The sequence below is a fragment of the Leucopleurus acutus genome (genome assembly GCF_964270905.1).
Source record: "Leucopleurus acutus genome assembly, chromosome: 10".
Taxonomy (NCBI): Eukaryota; Metazoa; Chordata; class Mammalia; order Artiodactyla; family Delphinidae; genus Leucopleurus; species Leucopleurus acutus.
The window spans coordinates 82,695,640-82,714,008 of record NC_139153.1 but is presented as its reverse complement, the minus strand read 5'-3'; the positions used below and the strand labels follow the sequence as shown (position 1 = coordinate 82,714,008).

Sequence of the window (18,369 nt, the reverse complement as noted above, 5' to 3'; positions counted from 1 at the left end):
ATGCTGAGTTGGGGTCCTCTTTCTTCCATCAAAAGACCCATCCCTGAGGGTAAAAAGCCCAAGATGGGAGACAGGTGGGTTTTTCTCTCCACTGAAACTTTTTCTCTTTTACGGCACATTTTGGGCAACCCTCACGCATATTCACATGCTGGTAGTACTTAAACTTTGCATTGGAGTGCAAATTCCAGGATTTATGCCCTCACTGGGACCAGTGGAGGAGGGAACTGGAGGAAATGTGTGGCCCAAACACCTCAGCCTCTTTTGCTCCTGGGGTGACAGGGTCTCTGCTGGAATTACAGAAACTGGCCCAAGACCCAGAACCTGAATAGAATGCTTTAGAGTGAAGAGAAGAATCTGGTACGTCCTCTTCTCCTCACCCCTACACCTAATGGCTAACCTATCAAACAACACTTTTTGCTACCACCCGACCCAGACAACATTGTGGCAGTCAATAAACCAAAGCCCATTCTTCCTTTTCTCCAAGAATTAAATCTGGGAGTCCAGCTGCTTGCTTGACAAGGGAGAAGTACAGCAAGGCCTAAAGGGCCCTGACTCACAAGAGACCTGACCCCTGCGGAGATGTGCCTGACACTGTAAGCCAGCTAAGAACCTGCACTGGGTCTCCTTGGCTCCATCTCAAACTCGGGTAAGTGGGATTCAGGAAGCTGGCTCTGTGCCCTCCCCTATGAATCTAGTACCCCCTAGTGTTACAGGCTTTTAACTAGTTAAACTTGACACTACACTCAAAGGGCTCTTCTGCTCAAATCATAAACGTGCATGCTACTTTTTTGCCACTAATCAAGACTACTCATACACGTTTAAGTAACATTTTCACAAGCATCGAGTCTTAACTAAATACCTCCATCAACAGGAAGTTCTAGAGTTATACTATATGAGCCCTAAGGATTTGGAGGACATTATACCCCCATCTTAATCCAAAAAGCTAGGTGCCTGATTAATGGGGTCTTGACCACGACCAGGCAGTATATTTAGGTCAGGCGTGTTTGTGCAGCTTTATATGTTCAGTGCTTAGCATAAGTCCAGACACACAGTCAGACCTCAATAAATATTTGTTGAATTGGAATAAATCCTATAAATATCTCACCTGGAGACATCAGCTGTGACATCTTCTCTTACTGCTTCTTCTCCCAGAAGCTCCTCGAATAACCCAGGTCTGACAGCTGAGGGGGGGGGGCACAGGGGGCTGCTCCAATCCCAGAGGGACTGACACAAATTCCCAAAGGGGGCTGAATTTAGACCAGGCCTCAAAAGCCTGAAGTGACCTCCCCTCCCCATGTTGATGATGGGGTTCCTAAGGTGCAAGTGGGAGTGTGAGCAGAGGAAGCGGGTTTCAGGCCTTAGAACCCACTGAATTAACTCCTAAGAGGACTCTTCCTTTGCAGAGAGAATGCACGAAAAAAGAAGGGAGAAAAGCAGCGGAGCCTCCCACAGCTGTCAGCCTGAGACAGCTGCTCTCACCTCAGTCCATCTGGGGAAGGGGCTACAAAGCAGACAATCTTTATTCACAATTGGGGTGGCAGACGGGAGAGACCCCCAGGTCAGTCCAAAAGCAAAGATACGGGTGGGGCGGGGGGGGGAGATGGCGCAGGGCAGGGACTCAGCACTCGTCCTCGCCCAGCAGGGCGTAGGGGTTTCGGGCGGCCAGGCTGGACCCTGGGGCTGAGGTTGGGGTGTCCTCATCCCCTTCCCCCTCCTCATCCGCGTCCCGGTCCTCCTCTCCCTCCTCCTCACAGGAGCTGCTCAGCTCTTCCTCCTCCTCCTCCTCGTCACCTGCGGGCCCCACCCTGCCCTGCAAAACCACCAGCTCCATGGTCTCTGGGTGGGACTCCCAGGTGCCTGGGGAACCAAAACAAGAAAAAGAATGGAGAGTTTTGAGCAAGAAACTAATGCCAGGCCAAGATGGGGAAGAGGCAAAGACTAAGAATAACAATGACTTTTATAGCTGCTGCCATTCATTTGTTCACGCGTTCATTCAACCTCTCGTGTACTGGGCACAGAACAGAAGCTCTGTTGCACATTAACTCCAAACGTGACCACCACCTTGCCAGAAGGCAACTAACCACCCTGGTTCTATAGAGCAGGAAATCATCTCAGAGCTGCTTAGTAACACAGAGCTGGCCTATGGGTACAGAATCCGAATCCTCACACCTACAAAGCCCACACCTTTTTGCCTCCATCACAGCAGGGGCTAGGGAAGAACACTGGCCGACTGACCTTTCTGCTCGCTGTAGCCTGGGGGCTGAAAACACAGGCTGAGGCGGCCATCCAGTGCCAGCCGCAGGAGGCTATTGGCCGCTCTGTACACATCATTTCGGGCCGCCTTGGCTGTCTTGTAACCACGTTTCTCTGCCCAGGCTGGAAGGAGAAAAGAATGGGGAGGGAAGACCATCAACCAGGCCCAGTCACCATCATCCCACTCCCCTAACACAGTCCTTCCAGTTTCCCCCAGAATATTCCAGGCCCGAGATCTTGCTGGCCCTGAGACAGAAGCCTAGGGGTGACTGGCCAGCTGCCCCATCGATGGCAGGACCTCTGAGGAAGGAGAGGAAAGGAGATAGGGCAAGGGGAGGAAAGCCAGGCGTGTGGAGCCCACCTTCACAGATGTCCCAGGCACACCACGGGTGTTCTGCGGAGGGGTCCTCGGCCTCTGGGTGGCGCAGGTGGAGCAGGGCCTGCACAGGGATCCGGGAGGCCAGGTAGCCCACGGCAGTGTATGGCTCCTGGATTTGGGCGATGGGGTAGACCCCTGCCAGGACCTGAGGGGAAACAAGAGCACTCAGCACCTTCCTCCATCTCCTGCATTCTCCCCACCTCTGGCCCCTCTGCCCTTATACCTGCAACTGCCTGGGCAGAAGCGAGGGGAATATGAGGCCTGGACAGTCACAGAGCTTCACGGAGGGGGTGAGAAAGTAGGTCTGAAAGTATCGGGTGTGGCCTGGGGTTCTGGAGACACTCACGACCTTCCGCCCCACCAGCCCGTTGATCAGCGAGGACTTGCCCACATTGGGGAAACCTGAGGAACACAAGGAAAATTAACACCTGACAGATCCTTACTCTGTGACAGGCAGGATGCTGTGCTATAGCTATAGATGAATGGAGAACTAAGGTGCAGAAAGAAAGGAAGGAAGCGGTATAACATCGCAAGTTACAAATCAGGCTCTGGGCTGCCAGGGCTGAATCCTGGCCTCCCCATTTACCTAAGCTTTGTGACCTCATGGCAATTTACTTAATTTTCTGAGTCTCTGTTTCCGCAGTTTACAGAGCAGATACCTCCAATCTCAGAGTGGTTAGGATGAAATGAGAAACAAATACAATCGCGTGGCACTGTGTCTGCAGTAGTCTAAGTGAGACATGCATCTCATGATTATCAAACTTCTCCAAGGAGAAGACAGAGCCCAGGGGCTCACTGCCACTCTCTTCATGACCACCACCTTCCACCACACATCTCCTCTACAGCACTCTGGCCTCCCAGTGCCAGAATCTCCCTCCAAAAGGTTTCTTCCATCCCACCTCTGTGGTCTTACCCTGGACCTGTCACTTCACACCTTCCAAATCTCACCTGCAAGCACCCCTCTCTCTGCCCTGACATCTCGTCTTTCCAGCTCACTTATTCTGGTCCCTCCATTCCAATAAACCTCTGACACTGACTAGCTTGGGAACAGTATTCAATACCCAACTCATGTCCTCACTTCCCTTCTTATGCAACTTAGATTCCATGATCCAGCTCTACAGCCAGTCCGCCTCATAGACCTTTCACTCCCTGGTCCCACCTCTCTCCTTCTTCTTAGTCACCTGGCAAAACTCCAACCCTGTAAAATGCAACTCTGGCCATTCAGCAGCGGACTGAGGCTGGGCAAAGATGCACCATGGTGCTGACTGCACTCTGTTTAAAACCCACTCAAGTACAGTTGGCCCTTGGTATCCACAGAGGATAGGTTCCAGGAGCCCCTATAGATACGAAACTCCCTGGAGGCGCAAGTCCCTTATATAAAATGGCATAGGGCTTCCCAGGTGGCGCAGTGGTTAAGAATCCACCTGCCAATGCAGGGGACACGGGTTCGAGCCCTGGTCCAGGAAGATCCCACATGACGCGGAGCAATTAAGCCCATGCGCCACAACTACTGAGCCTGCTCTCTAGAGCCTGCGAGCCACAACTACTGAACCTGTGCGCCGCAACTACTGAAGCCCGCGCACCTAGAACCCATGCCCCGCAACAAGAGAAGCCACCACAACGAGAAGCCCGCGCACCACAACGAAGAGCAGCCCCCGCTCACTGTGACTAGAGAAAGCCCACGCGCAGCAACGAAGACCCAACGCAACCAAAAATAAATAAGTAAATAAAAATTTAAAATAAAAATAAATAAATAAATAAAATGGCATAGTACAGTCAGCCCTCCGTATCCATGGGTTCCTTGATTGTATCTCCTCTCAAAAGCGGGTGGGGGGTAAGACTCTCCTTTGACAACCCCCGCCAGCCTCGTTCCTCTCTCCTCTTTAAAAGAGTTTTACTGTAAAGCGCCACAACTAGAGAGAGAAAACCCGCACGCTACAACTAGAGAGAAGCCTGCGTATCACAACTAGAGAGAAGCCCATGCACCGCAATGAGAGATCCCGCATGCCGCACCTAAGACCCAATGCAGTGAAAAATAAAAAATTTTTTTTAGATAATAAATAAATAAAACATTTTTTAAAATAGGGAAGATTCTCCTTAGACTTAAAGAGTTAAGACCAAGAAAGAAACTGACACTTCTAAGCTACTACTATAATTTAATGATCATTCTATGATGGACTGATTATTACAACTAAAAAAGTTAATATGTAAGTCGTATAACAGTGCCTGGTTCACAGCAAGCATCACGAAGATGTTAATTTTTAACATTATTATTATTACTATTATCACTATCTGTCAGGCTTTGTTAGGCTCTCTCTACACTATTCCCTCCATTCCTCTCATCCATTCTGTTTTTTATATATAAATTTATTTTTATTTTTGGCTGCATTGGGTCTTCATTGCTGTGTGCGGGCTTTCTCTAGTTGTGGCAAGCGGGGGCTACTCTTCGTTGCAGTGTGCGGGCTTCTCATTGCAGTGGCTTCTCTTGTTGTGGAGCATGGGCTCTACGTGCCGCGGGTTCAGTAGTTGTGGCACGTGGGCTCAGTAATTGTGGCTTGTGGGCTCTAGAGCGCAGGCTCAGTAGTTGTGGCGCACTGGCTTAGTTGCTCCGCGGCATGTGGGATCTTCCCAGACCAGGGCTCGAACCTGTGTCCCCTGCATTGGCAGGTGGATTCTTAACCACTGCGCCACCAGGGAAACCCTCGTCCGTTCTTTTAATTGAGCATCATTGTTCTCATTTTTCAAATCCAAGTCACTAAGACTGACAGTGGGTAAATAACTTGCTTGAGATCAATACGCTGAGAAGCAGAATTTAACTCAGGTGTGCCGTGATCCTTCCGCGACAGCAGAAAGCCTCCTCTGCCCTCAGAGACCCTGGAGCCTAATGGGACCTCACCACCTTCCCTCTTTTCCAAACATTGAAACCCTGTGCCTCCTAGGAGGCCGCCATGCGTGGCCGCCGCTTCCTTACCCACACAGCCGATGGTCACCACCCCGTCCTTGTAGCGCTCCCGTATGGGGCCTGTTGGCTCCATCGCTGAGTCAGTCTGCTGCTCCACCAGGACGGCCGGCCCGTCCTCCTCTTCCTCCTCCTCCCCAGAGCCATTACCCCAGGTGGCTCCAGCCACATCCCGGGCAATCTTCTCCCGCCAGCTGCTCAGGTCCACTGTGCAGGGAAGGAAAGAAGAAGAAGGTTCTCCCCAGGGCCACTGTATACGATGGCGCAGACCATGCACTGCACAGCTGATGTAAGTGGCGCCCTCTGGATTGGGTAGGGCCAAGCTGCGCAACAGCGACTCTCCCCAGCCTTCACTTGACTCCACCCTGGAATCGGGTGCATTTCTGAGTTTCTGAAAAGCACTGGCAACACTGAAGACAGCAAACCAGTGGGGCTCCTGCCTCCCTGCTGCCTCTCTTGTCCCACCAAGTCAGGCTGCTCCCTCTCCCACCCCACCCCATGGCCTCTCACCTGAGTCCATAATAGAGGGACTGACTTTGGGAAAGGTGAGCAAAATGACTTGGGACTTTGGGTCTCCCCCACGGCCTCCCACAGCTCCCCTCTAAGGGGCACATACCTTTCCCCGCAGTGATAGCTTCACAGGCTCTCAGCAGCTGCTCCGGCCCCAGAGCCCGAGTCCATCCTCTCCCCCGCCTCCGACTCTTCTTCAAGACTGAGATCAGAGGGCACAAAAGCGTGAGCACACCCCATGGGGCTTATGTACCCCCTCTCTCCCACCACCCTCAGGCCCTAGATCAGGTCCCCCTTTGTCCCTTGCCACCCCACCTCTCCCACGCTGCCCTCCTCATTGCCCACTCACCACTGCTAGGGTCCTGTGGGGTGCAGGGATCCCGAGGAAAAGAGGTGAAAAGAACAATGTGGAGCTGGGGATAGTGTTGATGGAAATAATGCTTCCAGGCAACCACGAGAGCCGGCGGGGCCAGATCCACCTTGTTCAGGACCAGCACCAGGGCCAGCCCTAGCTCTCCAGTCACGTACTCGTAAAATGCTGGTGGGAAATTCACAACCTGGAACAGGGATGGTAGGAGGAGGGAGTGATGCGAGGTCAACCCAGAGTTCTCTGCCTCCAGTTCCTCACACAGCAGGCACAGATTGGAGACAAGACCCTGGTGGAAGCAGATTCTGGGGCAACAAGGATAAATCAGCCAAACTGAACTAGGAAGACAAAGCAGGCATAAGTAACACCTATGTGTTTGTCTTTGGGGGGCTTCCTGTAAGGCCTGATTAGGAATGGAAATGAGCTAAAAAGAAGACAAGGAAACAGAGACCTCCAACATACTGGGCTAAACGCTGAGATCACTCACAGGGCTGGGGGTGGGATAGAAATTAATATCTATTTTCACAGGTACACAACTGTCTACATGTGTACACAAACGTGTGTGTGCACGCACACGTGTGCATGTTTGTGTTGAGCACGTGTAGCTGCGTAAGTGAGCTTGTGAATGCACATGTATGTCTGTGAGTATGTAGGAGTGCGTGTGTACGTGTTACGGAGCTCCAACCTAAAGGTCCGCACAGACTCCAGACCTCCCTTTCTCCCACTGGAGGACAACAGTGAAGTGGCACAGCCAGGTCACACAAGGGCTGCCTACAGCAGAGTCTAGAGCCTTAACCACTACCCTAGCATCCCAGGTGAGGACGAGTTCTGTAGTGACTAATATGACAGGGAAGCCCCCTTCACAGAATCCCCTGGAGCTCCACACTGGGACTTTCTATTTAGCCCTAGTGGGCTAGGAAACAGGATGTGTATGCAGTTTTCCATCAAAGAAATAAAGGAGAGGAAAGGCAGTTGGCCAGGGGAAGAGTGACAGGCTCTGACACTGATGAATGAAGACTGAGTTCCTGACTGCAGACATCAGGATGGGGTAGAGGAGACTGGAAAAGAAGAGGTTACCTCTCTGACTCCCAACTCCTGCCTCTGCCCTTTACCCAGCAAGAATCTTCCCCCCTCCTGCCCCTTACCCACCCTCATCCCCAGGACTCACTGGATGTCGGATATCAGTAATTAGCAGAACAATGTCAGACATCTCTAATACTCGCCACAGCTGCCTCCACGTCTGAAAAGACAAGGTCAGTGGAAGAGAACCTGAGCCCAGAGTCGCTCTCCTGCATGACCCCAGACCAGTTTGACCACGGGTGACTATGCCCCACTCCTGTCCCCACTCTAGTCTCACCTCCAGATTGTGCTCAAAGTAGCTGAGTTTCTCAGAGGTGTAAGCCCCATGAATCTTCCCAAGATACTCCTGGAAGCTCCGTTCCTCCTGGCTCATCAGTTGCTCCTTGGACATCTCATAGCTCCAAGGAGGACGTCGGGGAAAGTCCAGGACTGAGAAATCAAGAAAAAATCCAAATAAGTCTGAGGATAGTTTCAGGACTCAAGGGTGCATCCATCCCAGACCCCTCTTCCTCCCGGTCAGCTCTTACTCTTCCAAACTCCTTTCCCCAGCCCACTGCCTGTCCCAAGCATCCAGGCGTTGAGCTCTCACTCACCGGAGCCGGGCTGATAGACCTCCCAGATGTCCAGCACCAGCAGCTCAGCACTGACGGGCTGTAGCACTTGCTCCCGGGCTGCTCTCTTTCTCCTCTCCACCTCCTCCCGGCTGTCTCGTTCAAAATGCAGCCGGTATCTACAGGACAGGGACCACGTCATCCATCACAATCCCTGGCCACAAATTCCCCTCTTGGGCAGGCAACTTCGCAAAGCTTTCACTCCAGAGTTCAGGTCTCCCCTCTGAGTCGGCCCTCTCCCAAATCTTTTTCACGCAACAGCAGGCCTTCCCCTAAGTTTCGCCCTTCTGAAAGCCAAACTCTCTCCAGCCCCTCCAGAAGGGAAGATTGTGGACCGCTCCGGTGACCCAGCGGCCCGCGGAGAACCGTGGTAACCCAGCCCCACCAGTTTCAAGCCTCCCCCAACGGCAGCAGGCTTTCCCCCAACGCTCTGACTTCCGGGTAGGCGGGGAAGCCCGGGCCAGAGCCCCCTGTCCACTCTCACCGATTTGGGTCATAGCCTCGTGGGCCCAGCCCCTGGGAAGGCTGCTGGTTGAGCCTGCGGATTTGTTGGGTCACAGACTCCCCGTCCGAGGTGTCGGTCTGCTCCTCTCGCCGCTCCCGGCTCCCGCTGCGGCTGTTGGAACTGGATCGCAGCCCATCTTGAAGCCCTGCGGGGAGGAGCCGGTGACGCCAGGGCTGGCCAGCTCTCCCGGGCCAGAAGACCCCCCACCCGGTCGGCCTGGCTCCTCCCCACACCACCCCAGTCTTTTGAGGCCGGACCCTCCCACCTACTCTGCTCAGGACCCTCCCGGATGTGCGTGGGGGGAGGCACTTCTCCTCCAGGGATCTACTGGGATGACGCCCCGTTGGAGCTGGAGGGATTCCCCTCCCCCAACACTCCATCCTTCCCCACCCCTTCCAGATGTAGGGGGCTGGGGTGAGGGAATCCCCTCCGCGGTCGCCCACGCGCGTCGGCGCGTGGCCGCCACCCCCTCTCACGCCTCCCAGAGGTGAGACGGGCACACCCCTCCTCCCAGATGTGCGGGAGTCCGAGCCCCGCCCCCTCCCCTGGCTCCCGCACTGACCTCGCTTCCGCTCCCGCTTGTCCTGCAACTGCTTCTTCTTCTGCTTCACGCTGAAAGGCTTCTTCCTCGGCATGGCCCGGACCAGTCACCTGGCCCGCCCTTCGCCGAGCTCCAGCCGCCTCAACTGACTCCCCCCGAGCCAGCCCCCGCCGCAAGGGCCCGGGACACTGGAGGGGGCGGGACTGGAAGGTGACGTCAGCGGGCGGACCAGGCCGATGCGCCCAGGCAGCCCGGGTGGAAGGCAACCAGGGGGAAATACAGTCACTTTCCACTGGGAGCGAGGCGAGAGGATGCGGGGTGGACTACCCGCACGTGAGAGCCAGTGGAGCTGAGAGGGCGCAGCAGCTGCTAGGAAGGAGGCGCGCGTGGGAGGGTCGGGCTAACTTCGTCACGGACGCTACCAAATCGCGTTTGGAGGAGGGGGGACGCGTGTCATCACTACCTTGCGAGCCGGGGAGAAGCTACCACTCACCTGGAGGGGGCGGTGGAGCGGAGGGCGGGTCCTACCACCTGCGGGATAAAGGGGCGTGGACGCGCAGAACCTACTTTACCAATCCTCCGGCTGGACCTTAGAGGAAAGTCGCGACTGCGCGTCCCGGGAAGGAAGCCAAGTTGATGGGCTACACTGGGGACAGGGTGAGAGGTCTTGAGGGGCGAGTGGTGGTCTGGAGAGCCCTGGGCACCGCCCTGCTGGGACCCAAATTCCTCGTGGGAACGATGGTAAGCAGCACCTAAGTGCAAGCGCGCGGCCGAGGAGGGAAACCCAGGTGGAACAAGGATTTTTGGAAGGAGGTCATAGGGCACGAAGTTGTGCCTGCAGCTGTTACCATAGCAACCGGGGACCGGATGTGGCGATCTTAGGGTGCGACAGCCGTGTTTTCTCAGGCCTTCTGGCCCGAGAGCCTGTCGACTCTATGGCACACTATGAGGAGCCGGCTGTAGGGTTTTTTCAGCGAGGGGAGGAGCGAGCAACTTTTTCTACAGCGTTTATAGAAACGCAGCAAAGGAAAGGTTTGAGATTGCTGCCATGCCTGGCAGAGACTGAGGGAGGCGGCTGATGTGAGAACAGCCGCACTAAGTTTCCCCGCAGCCTTCCGGAAGTGAAATGGCGGGAGCCTCACCCTCCCTGTCCACTGCCCCCCCGGAAGCGGAAACAGAATCTCAGCGTGCCCCTTCCTCACTGCCCTCCAAATCCAGCTGCAGCCATTGCGGCAACCACGATGCCGAAACGAAAGAAGCAGAATCATCAGCAGCAGCAGCCGCAGCAGCAGCCCCCACTGCCAGAGCGGGAAGAGACTGGAGATGAGGAGGATGGGAGTCCCATCGGTGAGGAACCCGGGAGTTGTGTGCACATGCCTGTCAGCCGGCCGAGGCGAGGGGTTGGGGGCTGAAAAGGTGCGGGGGAGGGGGCTCCAACGGAAGGAGGAAGGGCGCACGCGCTGGGGCTGGGGCTGGGGCTGGGGCTGGGGGAGGCCTGGCTGGGATGGAACACTAAATGAGTTCTCTTATTTGAACCCTCAACTTCAAACCAGCCACTAAACCTTTCTCAAGAAGGCAGGGGAGAAGATAAAGAGCTCGTGTGCGCAGCCGCAAAACGACAGGGGAGAGGGGCCCTAGAGAGGTTGTAGGTTGCGATGACTGGGATGACAATTTGTGACCAGACGTTCACGGGGAATGTGGAAGTGCAGCCTTCTGTAAACTACTCGGAGGTGGGGGGTGGGGGGAGAGCTATCTGATTGGCCAGCAGTGAAAGAGAGGAATTGGATTACCTCTGGAATCCCTTGGGATCTTTTGGATAGCAACAATGTAAGGGAAAGAGAAAGTTTGTAGTATCCTTCCCTCATTATCTCCCTTGACTTGGCTGAGTCTCCACTTTGCAAATCCTGAAAACGCTTTGGAAATAGATGGGGTGAGAACTCATAACACTGCTGAGAACATACCTGGCTTTGCTGGTTAGATTAAGAAATGAGTAACAGAAGACAAACATCTAAGAACAGGATCATCAGTTTTTTAGTCCATTCTGATGACCATATTTTTATGTCTGCCCTTAGGACCACCCAGCCTTCTGGGCCCTCCCCCCATGGCCAATGGAAAGCCTGGTGACCCCAAGTCAGGTGAGGAGGAAGGGGCTCTCATCCTTTGATTAGGTCCTGAGAAGGGAGCAAGGGAGGGACTAAAACCCAGAAAGGACTTAAAAGATCAGGAATTTTGTACTTAAATGAATGGAGAGATGTTGTGTATTGACAGCCTGGAAAAACTCAATGTTGTAAAAATGTCATTTCTTCCCAAACTGACCTATAGATTCAGTGCACTCCCAATTATAATCCCTACAGTGTTTTTGTAGAAATAAACATTCTACGTTTTTGTATGGAAACGCAGAGGATCAGGGTGAGAGGTTGCAAAGATAATCTTGAAGTGGAAGGGCTTACTCTGAATATCAAGACTTATTGTAAACTTGTAGTAGTTGTAACAGTGTGGTATTGGCCCAACAATAGATATATAAATCAACAGAACGGCATAAAGAGTCCAGTAATAGGCCCACACATATGTGGCCATTTCATTGATGATGAAGATGGAACTGAAATAGTGGTCTTTTCAGTAAATGATGCTGAATTAATTGGATATTCATGGGTAAAGAAATAATTCTAGAAAACAAATGTATTTCATGGGCTTAAAGTAGATGAGAGCTTTTAAACAGACAAGAAACACACACACTAACCATAAAGGAAAGATAAACTGAACTATGTTAGAAAATATGAACTTCTGTTAATCAAATCACACCATTAAGAAGTTAGTAGGAAGCCACAGAGTAGAAGATACTTGCAACGAATATAACCAATAAAGAGCTCATATCTTGAATATATAAAAACTCTCTGACAACCTGTTAGAAAAATGGGCAAAAGACCAGAACAGCCACCTGATAAAAACCAATCTCTAAATAGCCAAAAACATGAATAAGAACTCAACATCATTAGTCATCAAATAAATGCAAGATAAAAACACATAAGTTTGAAACTGAGCCCCTTGTGTACTGTTGGTGGGATTGTAAAGTGGTCCAACCACTATGGAAAACATTATGGAGATTCCTCAAAAAATTAAAAATAGAGCTACTGTATGACCCAGCAATTCCACTTTTGGGTATTTACCCAAAAGAATGGAAAGCAGGATCTTGAAGAGGGACTTGCACACCCATGTTCATAGCAGCACTATCCACAGTAGGCAAGACATGGAAGCCACCCATATGTCTGTTGATGGATGAATGGATAAAGAAAATGTGGTATAATCATATAATGGAATATGATCCAGCCCCCAAAAGGAAGAAAATCCTGTAACATGCTACAGCACGGATGAACCTTGAGGCCATGCTAAATGAAATGAGCCAGTCACAAAAAAAAACTGCTCTATGTTTCCACTGATCTGAGGTATCTAAAGTAGTTAAATTCATAGAAATGGAAAGTAGAATGGTTGTTGCCAGGGGCTGGGTGGAGGAGGGGAAAAGAGAGTTGTTTAGTAGCTATAACCTTTCAGTTTTGCAAGATGAAAAATTTCTGGAGATCTGTTTCCAACAAGATGAATTTACTTAACACTACAGAGATGTACACTTAGAAGTAGTTAAGATGGCAAAATTTATGTTACATGTTTTAACCACAATTTCAAAACAGAACACCACTTTTCACACTCACCAGAATGGCAAAACTGAAAAAGATCAACATTACCAAGTGTTGTCAAGGAACAACAGGTTGTCTATGGAACAACTGCTGGTGGGGGTGTGAGTTGGTACAACCACTTCGGAAAAAAAAAAGTTTGACTTCCTTAAACTTGAGCATACATATACTTGAGGACCCAGTAATATGTCTACTACGTATACACTCAACAGAAATGAATCCATGTGTGTACCGAAGACACGTATAAAAACGCTCATAGCAGCATTTTTCGTTATAGCCCCACACTGGAATCCACCACAGTAGAATGGCTAAATAAGTTGTATGTGCATACAATGAGATACTACACTGCAATGAAAATGAAGGAACTCCTGCTACAGGCAACCTGGATGAATCTCATAAACATGATGTTGAGCGAAAGGATCCAGACACAAAAGAATGCAGACTGTATGATTTCATTTATGCAAAGTTCAAAAACAGGCAAAAACTAACCTATGATGCTAGAAGTCAGGATAGTTGTTACTTTTGGGGAGTAGGGTGGGATAGTGGGGGAGGAGGGGCACGAGGGGGTGGGGCTTCTGAAGTGCTAATAAGGCTCTATCCCTTCTCTAGCCTGTGTTAGTGGAAACACAGGTGTGTTTACTTTGGTGATGATTTAGTTGTGCACTTAAAATTGTGTATTTTTTGGTATGTATATTATACTTCAATAAAAAGTTTTTAAAAAATCAGGGCTTCATTATCTGGATTAAGCTAGCCATTGATCACCTTTCCATGTTTCTCTCTCTCTTGCGCTCTCTCTCTCTCCCTCTCTCCCTCTCCCTCTCTCTCTCTCTCTCTCTTCAGCTCTTCACAGAGGTCCTCCGGGATCAAGGGGACCAATGATCCCACCACTGCTGAGTCTCCCACCTCCTCCCCGGGGCAGAGGCCCAATTCGGGGAGGCCTAGGCCCCAGGTCTGGCCCATATGGTCGTGGTTGGTGGGGGGTCAATGCTGAGCCTCCTTTTCCTGGACCAGGCCATGGGGGTCCCTCCAGGGGAGGCTTTCACAAAGAGCAGAGAAATCCTCGAAGGCTCAAAAGCTGGTCTCTTATCAAGAATACCTGCCCACCCAAGGATGGACCCCAGGTTATGGAAGGTGAGGTCCATTTTTTTATGCCTGCACACATTGAACACCCATCACTCCCAAAGTGACCTCATGTCCAGGATGCCCATGGCTCTTCTTCTTTGGGCTGTCCTTTGTCCTTTTGAAGTAGGAGTAGCCCTGAATGTTTTTTCTCCCGGGAGAAAGACTACCATTCCATCATATCTGGAAATGGTAGTGAGTAGGAAATCTCACTGCCTTCTCTATCTCTGCTTTTTGTTAATTTGTTTCTTTCTTACTCGCATTTTAAACTGCCCGGTTTTCGCTTGTTCACAGACAAATCTGACCGCCCCGTCTGCCGACACTTTGCCAAAAAGGGCCACTGTCGATATGAGGACCTCTGTGCCTTCTACCACCCTGGCGTAAATGGACCTCCTCTGTGAGACTGTGCCTTCCCATCCAGACTGGAAGGAGCCCTCTGACTTGGTGGCCATATACTTCCCTGTGGCCCTGTGATGGCTACCGCGAGGCCATTCACCTGCCACCCTCAGTCAGTGATGCCCAGCTCCATCACCACCTCCCCCACTCGGGGTCCAGAGCTGTGTTCCGTGACTGGTGCACGGTGTGCACTCTTCCTTCTGATGCAGCCTCCAGAGACTCGTCTCCGGGACCCCATCTTTGCTCCATTCAACTGCCTCCTGGATCCTCTTCCCCCTCGCCAGCTGACTGCAGAACAGGAAACCTCTTTGGTGCTGTTTCTTGTGCATCTGTCCACCCAGCCCCAGGTAGCGCCCTGGATTCCTGAGAGCCCTGGAGCAGTTTCCTACCATTCCCTTCTCGCTGCTTGTTTTAAGTCCTTTTTATGTGACACCCCCTTCCCCCAGTGTTGTCAGCTGCTCTGTGACACTCACCAGCTTGTCTGACCTGGAGTCAAGTTGGGATGACTGGTGCAGAGTCACTCCTGAGAGGCCACGTTCCCTGCTTTTGGATTTTGTAGTTTCTGCATCAGTAGCATGATCTCCACCGCTATGGTCTGTGATCACTGTGCTTTGTGAGACTGTGCATCCCCTCATAGCCTTTCTCAGTGTCCATGGCATTTTTGTGACTTCCCAACGCTAGAGTGAGTTTTTCTGCCAAAATGCGTGGGGCCGTTGGTGGCCTCTAGACTTTCCCCACCTCCCGACGTGGGAGAACTGTGAAACTTCCACAAGGCTGCCTGCCTGGTCCTCCCCATTCTCCCGGTATCAGTTTCTCTGGGTTTGACACAGGCCCGAGAGATGTCCTCTACCCTATCTCCTCTCCAGCCCGTTTTAGTTAGACTATGTCATTGTGAGGCCACCAGCCCTTTCGTTTGAATTCTGTGAATCTCCACCTGGTCTAACTGTGGGTGGAACTTGGACAGTACTGTCGCCCTCTTCCAACCTTCTTCCCCTGCATCCCTGGCACTGGTTGTTTTCTGTGAAAACGGCAGTGAACAGGTTCAGTTTTGAACTGGCCCTGGGGAAATGGGTCAGGAGTTGTGTGGGCAAGAGGGAGGGATGAGAGCCGTTGGAGAACTGAGAATGAATTTTTTTTTTCTTTCTAACATGTTTTTATATTAGTAATAAATGCAGCGGAAACAAGCATTTTCTTTAATCCCTGTGTTCCAGTCATCTCAGGAGGTGCAGGTGAGGCTGTTCTTCTTGGAGTCAGTTTATTCTTCATTTAGTTCATACGCAGTGTTGCTAGAAGTTTCTTCCAGTCTGAGGAAACCAGTGGCGTCCCATTAACCTATGGGCATCAACCCGACCAGGTTGCATTTTGTTCAAGGGTAAAGTTTTGTTTAGAAAAAGGAAAGGCCGGGTATCCATGGAGTAATTTTTAAACATTTTACCTGCATTTATGGTTTGAGGTTTATGGAGTGGTAATGACAAAGCAATCTTTCAACAAATATCTCTAGCGTGCGTGTGGGCCAGGCAATGTACTAGATGCTAGAGAAAATGGAGAGCTGAAATCAATGAATTTAAAATCTATAAGAGGAGACACGTTAGTGAAGAAGTCACCAGTATGTGTGAAGTACCTGTCAGAAGTGCTATGAAGAAGTGAGACGGGGACTTCCCTGGTGGCACAGTGGTTAAGAATCCGCCTGCAAATGCAGGGGACACGGGTTCGAGCTCTGGTCCATGAAGATCCCATATGCTGCAGAGCAACTAAGCCTGTGCGCCACAAATACTGAGCCTGCACTCTAGAGCCCGCGAGCCACAACTACTGAGCCCGCGTGCCACAACTAGCGAGCCTGCGCGCCTAGAGCCTGTGCCCTGAAACAAGAGAAGCCACCACAGTGAGAAGCCCCAGCTCGCAGCAACTAGAGAAAGCCTGCGCGCAGCAACAAAGACCCAATGCAGCCAAAGATAAATAAAAAATAAATACATTTATATTTAAAAAAAAAAAAGGAGGCGTGGTGGGGGAGCATGTAATAAACGGAGTCTGGGGAGATGGCAGGTGAGACAAGCTCTGAGCACAAGCAGGAGGTGAGGTGGGAGAGCAAAGGTGTTGCTAAGAGGAGATGGGAAGAGTGAGAGGTGAGGAGAAGGAAAAGGAGCTAGACGACTCAGGGCCTTGCAGAACATGAGGATTTGGGTCTTAAGACAGAAGCCTTTGAAGAATTTTAGGCAGGTGGGTATCATAGATTAGATAGGTTTTTCAAAAAGATGACCTCTGTATGGAGCTGGCCAGGCTTGGAAGTGGCATTAGCAAGTTACTTGAGCAGTCCGAGGGAGTTGGTGGTGGTATAGACTTGGGTAGCGGAGTGGAAGAAACATGAACATTTGGAAATAGACCAAAATGGAAGTATTTTAGGTTTCCTAGGGTCGGGTTGTTCTGGCTCACATAACCAAGTGCTGTTTGAAAAGGTATTAGAAGAAAACAGGCAGAATGCCACTAATTTGCTTTTGGAATGGTTGCATCTTTTAAGACATCCAAGGAGAAATATAAAGTAAGTAGCTGGATATACAGATTTGGTACTCAGATTAAAACTAGAGACATAAATTTGAGTTACTTGCATATAGGTAGTGGTTGAAGCTATGAGCGTGGACACATTCCTTCACTCTAAATATTAAGCACCTATTATGGCCCAGTTATGAGTTTTAAGTTCAGTTGTAACAAACCAAAATTAGTCTTAAAGCAAGATAGAAGTTTATTTCTCTCACAAGTCAAGAAGTGTAGTACAAGGCATGTGTGACAATCATGCCACCACAAGGTCCTCAGGTGTTCAGAACCCCTGCTCCCCCCTAGCTCTCAGCTCCATGATTCTTGGGGCCAGACCCTCCTATTCACAGTCTGCAGTGAAACTCTAGCTCACTTATCCATGCTCTAAGCCTCAGGACGGAGGAAGGGTAGAGGAAATTACCTCCAAGCTAACATACCCTCTTTAACTTACACATCACTGGCCATAACTTAGTCCTGTGGCCAATCCTTGGCCCCAGTGAGGCTTGAAAAGTACTCTTTATTCAGGCAGCCACGTACTAAGCAAACTCTTGGCCCTTCAGCAGGTAAAAACATTAGAGGAGGATGAACATCCTCTACCAGTGCCTCCCTGCTAGAATTTGGACATGAAGTAGAGAATAAGACAGTCAAGTGTCAGTGCCCTCCAGCCAAAGACCACACAGGAACCACCTCTAGTTAAACAAAGTTGGGTTTAGCACCTGCAGAGATCTCACTAAGAGAGGGTTAGGAGTGATTAGGATTTGTGTTTGTGTTAGGGTTTGTGTTGTCATTTGGGGGAAGATTCAAGGAAGTGGGGAATCTAGATTGAGTGCTCCCAGGAAGTGGGAGCAATTCTATCATTTCACATTTTAATACAGTCATCCCTCGGCATCTATGGGGAATTGGTTCCAGGACCCCCTCATGTGCCAAAATCCAAGGATGCTCAAGTCCCTTGTATACGATGGCATAATATCTGCGTATAACCTGCACACATCCTCTCCTATACTTCGTCATCTCTAGATGACTTATAATACTGAATGCAATGTGAGTGCCATGTAAATAGTTATAAATACAATGTAAATGCTATGTAAGTAGTAGCTGGTATGCAGCAAATTTAGATTTGCTTTTCGGAATTTCCTGGAATTTCTTTTTTCCCCTAATATTTTGATACTAGGTTGGTTGAATCCGAATATGTGGAACCCACAGATAACAGAGTCTCCTCTCGGGGGAGAAATGAAACATGGCTGAAGCTGTAACTGGCAAAAAAGCAGCCACTACTCATTTTAGCTGAGAAGGACCTGTTCAGAATTTATGGTTTGCATAGTAACCTTGTTTTTGTCTGCACTTACACAAGATTATAGACTCTGTCTTACTTCATCACAGTCACAGATTGGCCTTGTCTGGCATGGGTGTTCTGAGGTTATGTTCAATGTGAGA

The 18,369-nt window shown here is 50.6% G+C and overlaps 2 protein-coding genes across 5 annotated transcripts; one reads left to right on the top strand and one right to left on the bottom strand.

The window, feature by feature from the left end:
* Positions 1-1,508: 1,508 nt before the first annotated feature.
* GNL1 (G protein nucleolar 1 (putative)) lies at positions 1,509-9,544 on the bottom strand. The gene is made up of 12 exons (XM_082847403.1): positions 9,227-9,544; positions 8,644-8,809; positions 8,142-8,278; positions 7,826-7,977; positions 7,637-7,708; positions 6,451-6,658; positions 6,208-6,303; positions 5,604-5,798; positions 2,856-3,034; positions 2,615-2,777; positions 2,236-2,376; positions 1,509-1,857 (listed from the first exon to the last, which is right to left on the bottom strand). Exons 1-12 carry the CDS (start codon positions 9,297-9,299, stop codon positions 1,619-1,621), a joined length of 1,821 nt encoding a protein of 606 aa, XP_082703529.1. The 5' UTR covers positions 9,300-9,544; the 3' UTR covers positions 1,509-1,618.
* Positions 9,545-9,836: 292 nt separating this feature from the next.
* PRR3 (proline rich 3) lies at positions 9,837-15,488 on the top strand. 4 transcript variants are annotated; one of them, XM_082847178.1, is made up of 5 exons: positions 9,837-9,946; positions 10,424-10,552; positions 11,278-11,340; positions 13,732-14,022; positions 14,305-15,488. In XM_082847178.1, exons 2-5 carry the CDS (start codon positions 10,447-10,449, stop codon positions 14,409-14,411), a joined length of 567 nt encoding a protein of 188 aa, XP_082703304.1. In that variant the 5' UTR covers positions 9,837-9,946; positions 10,424-10,446; the 3' UTR covers positions 14,412-15,488. The 4 variants fall into 4 exon arrangements, with proteins under 4 accessions (XP_082703304.1, XP_082703305.1, XP_082703306.1 ...); XM_082847179.1 differs by lacking the exon at positions 11,278-11,340; XM_082847180.1 differs by lacking the exon at positions 13,732-14,022.
* Positions 15,489-18,369: the final 2,881 nt, after the last annotated feature.

What these genes read in the sequence shown, in the direction of transcription:
- GNL1 (XM_082847403.1), bottom strand. Translation starts at nt 9,299, where the DNA reads ATGCCGAGGAAGAAGCCTTTCAGCGTGAAGCAGAAGAAGAAGCAGTTG. An exon ending in CGAGGCTATGACCCAAATCG is followed by an intron (nt 8,279 to 8,643) that starts GTGAGAGTGGAC and finishes CCTGTCCTGTAG; the next exon opens with ATACCGGCTGCATTTTGAAC. An exon ending in TGCCTGGGACATCTGTGAAG is followed by an intron (nt 2,377 to 2,614) that starts GTGGGCTCCACA and finishes TTCTCCTTCCAG; the next exon opens with CCTGGGCAGAGAAACGTGGT.
- PRR3 (XM_082847178.1), top strand. Translation starts at nt 10,447, where the DNA reads ATGCCGAAACGAAAGAAGCAGAATCATCAGCAGCAGCAGCCGCAGCAG. An exon ending in GGAGGATGGGAGTCCCATCG is followed by an intron (nt 10,553 to 11,277) that starts GTGAGGAACCCG and finishes GTCTGCCCTTAG; the next exon opens with GACCACCCAGCCTTCTGGGC. An exon ending in GCCTGGTGACCCCAAGTCAG is followed by an intron (nt 11,341 to 13,731) that starts GTGAGGAGGAAG and finishes CTCTCTCTTCAG; the next exon opens with CTCTTCACAGAGGTCCTCCG.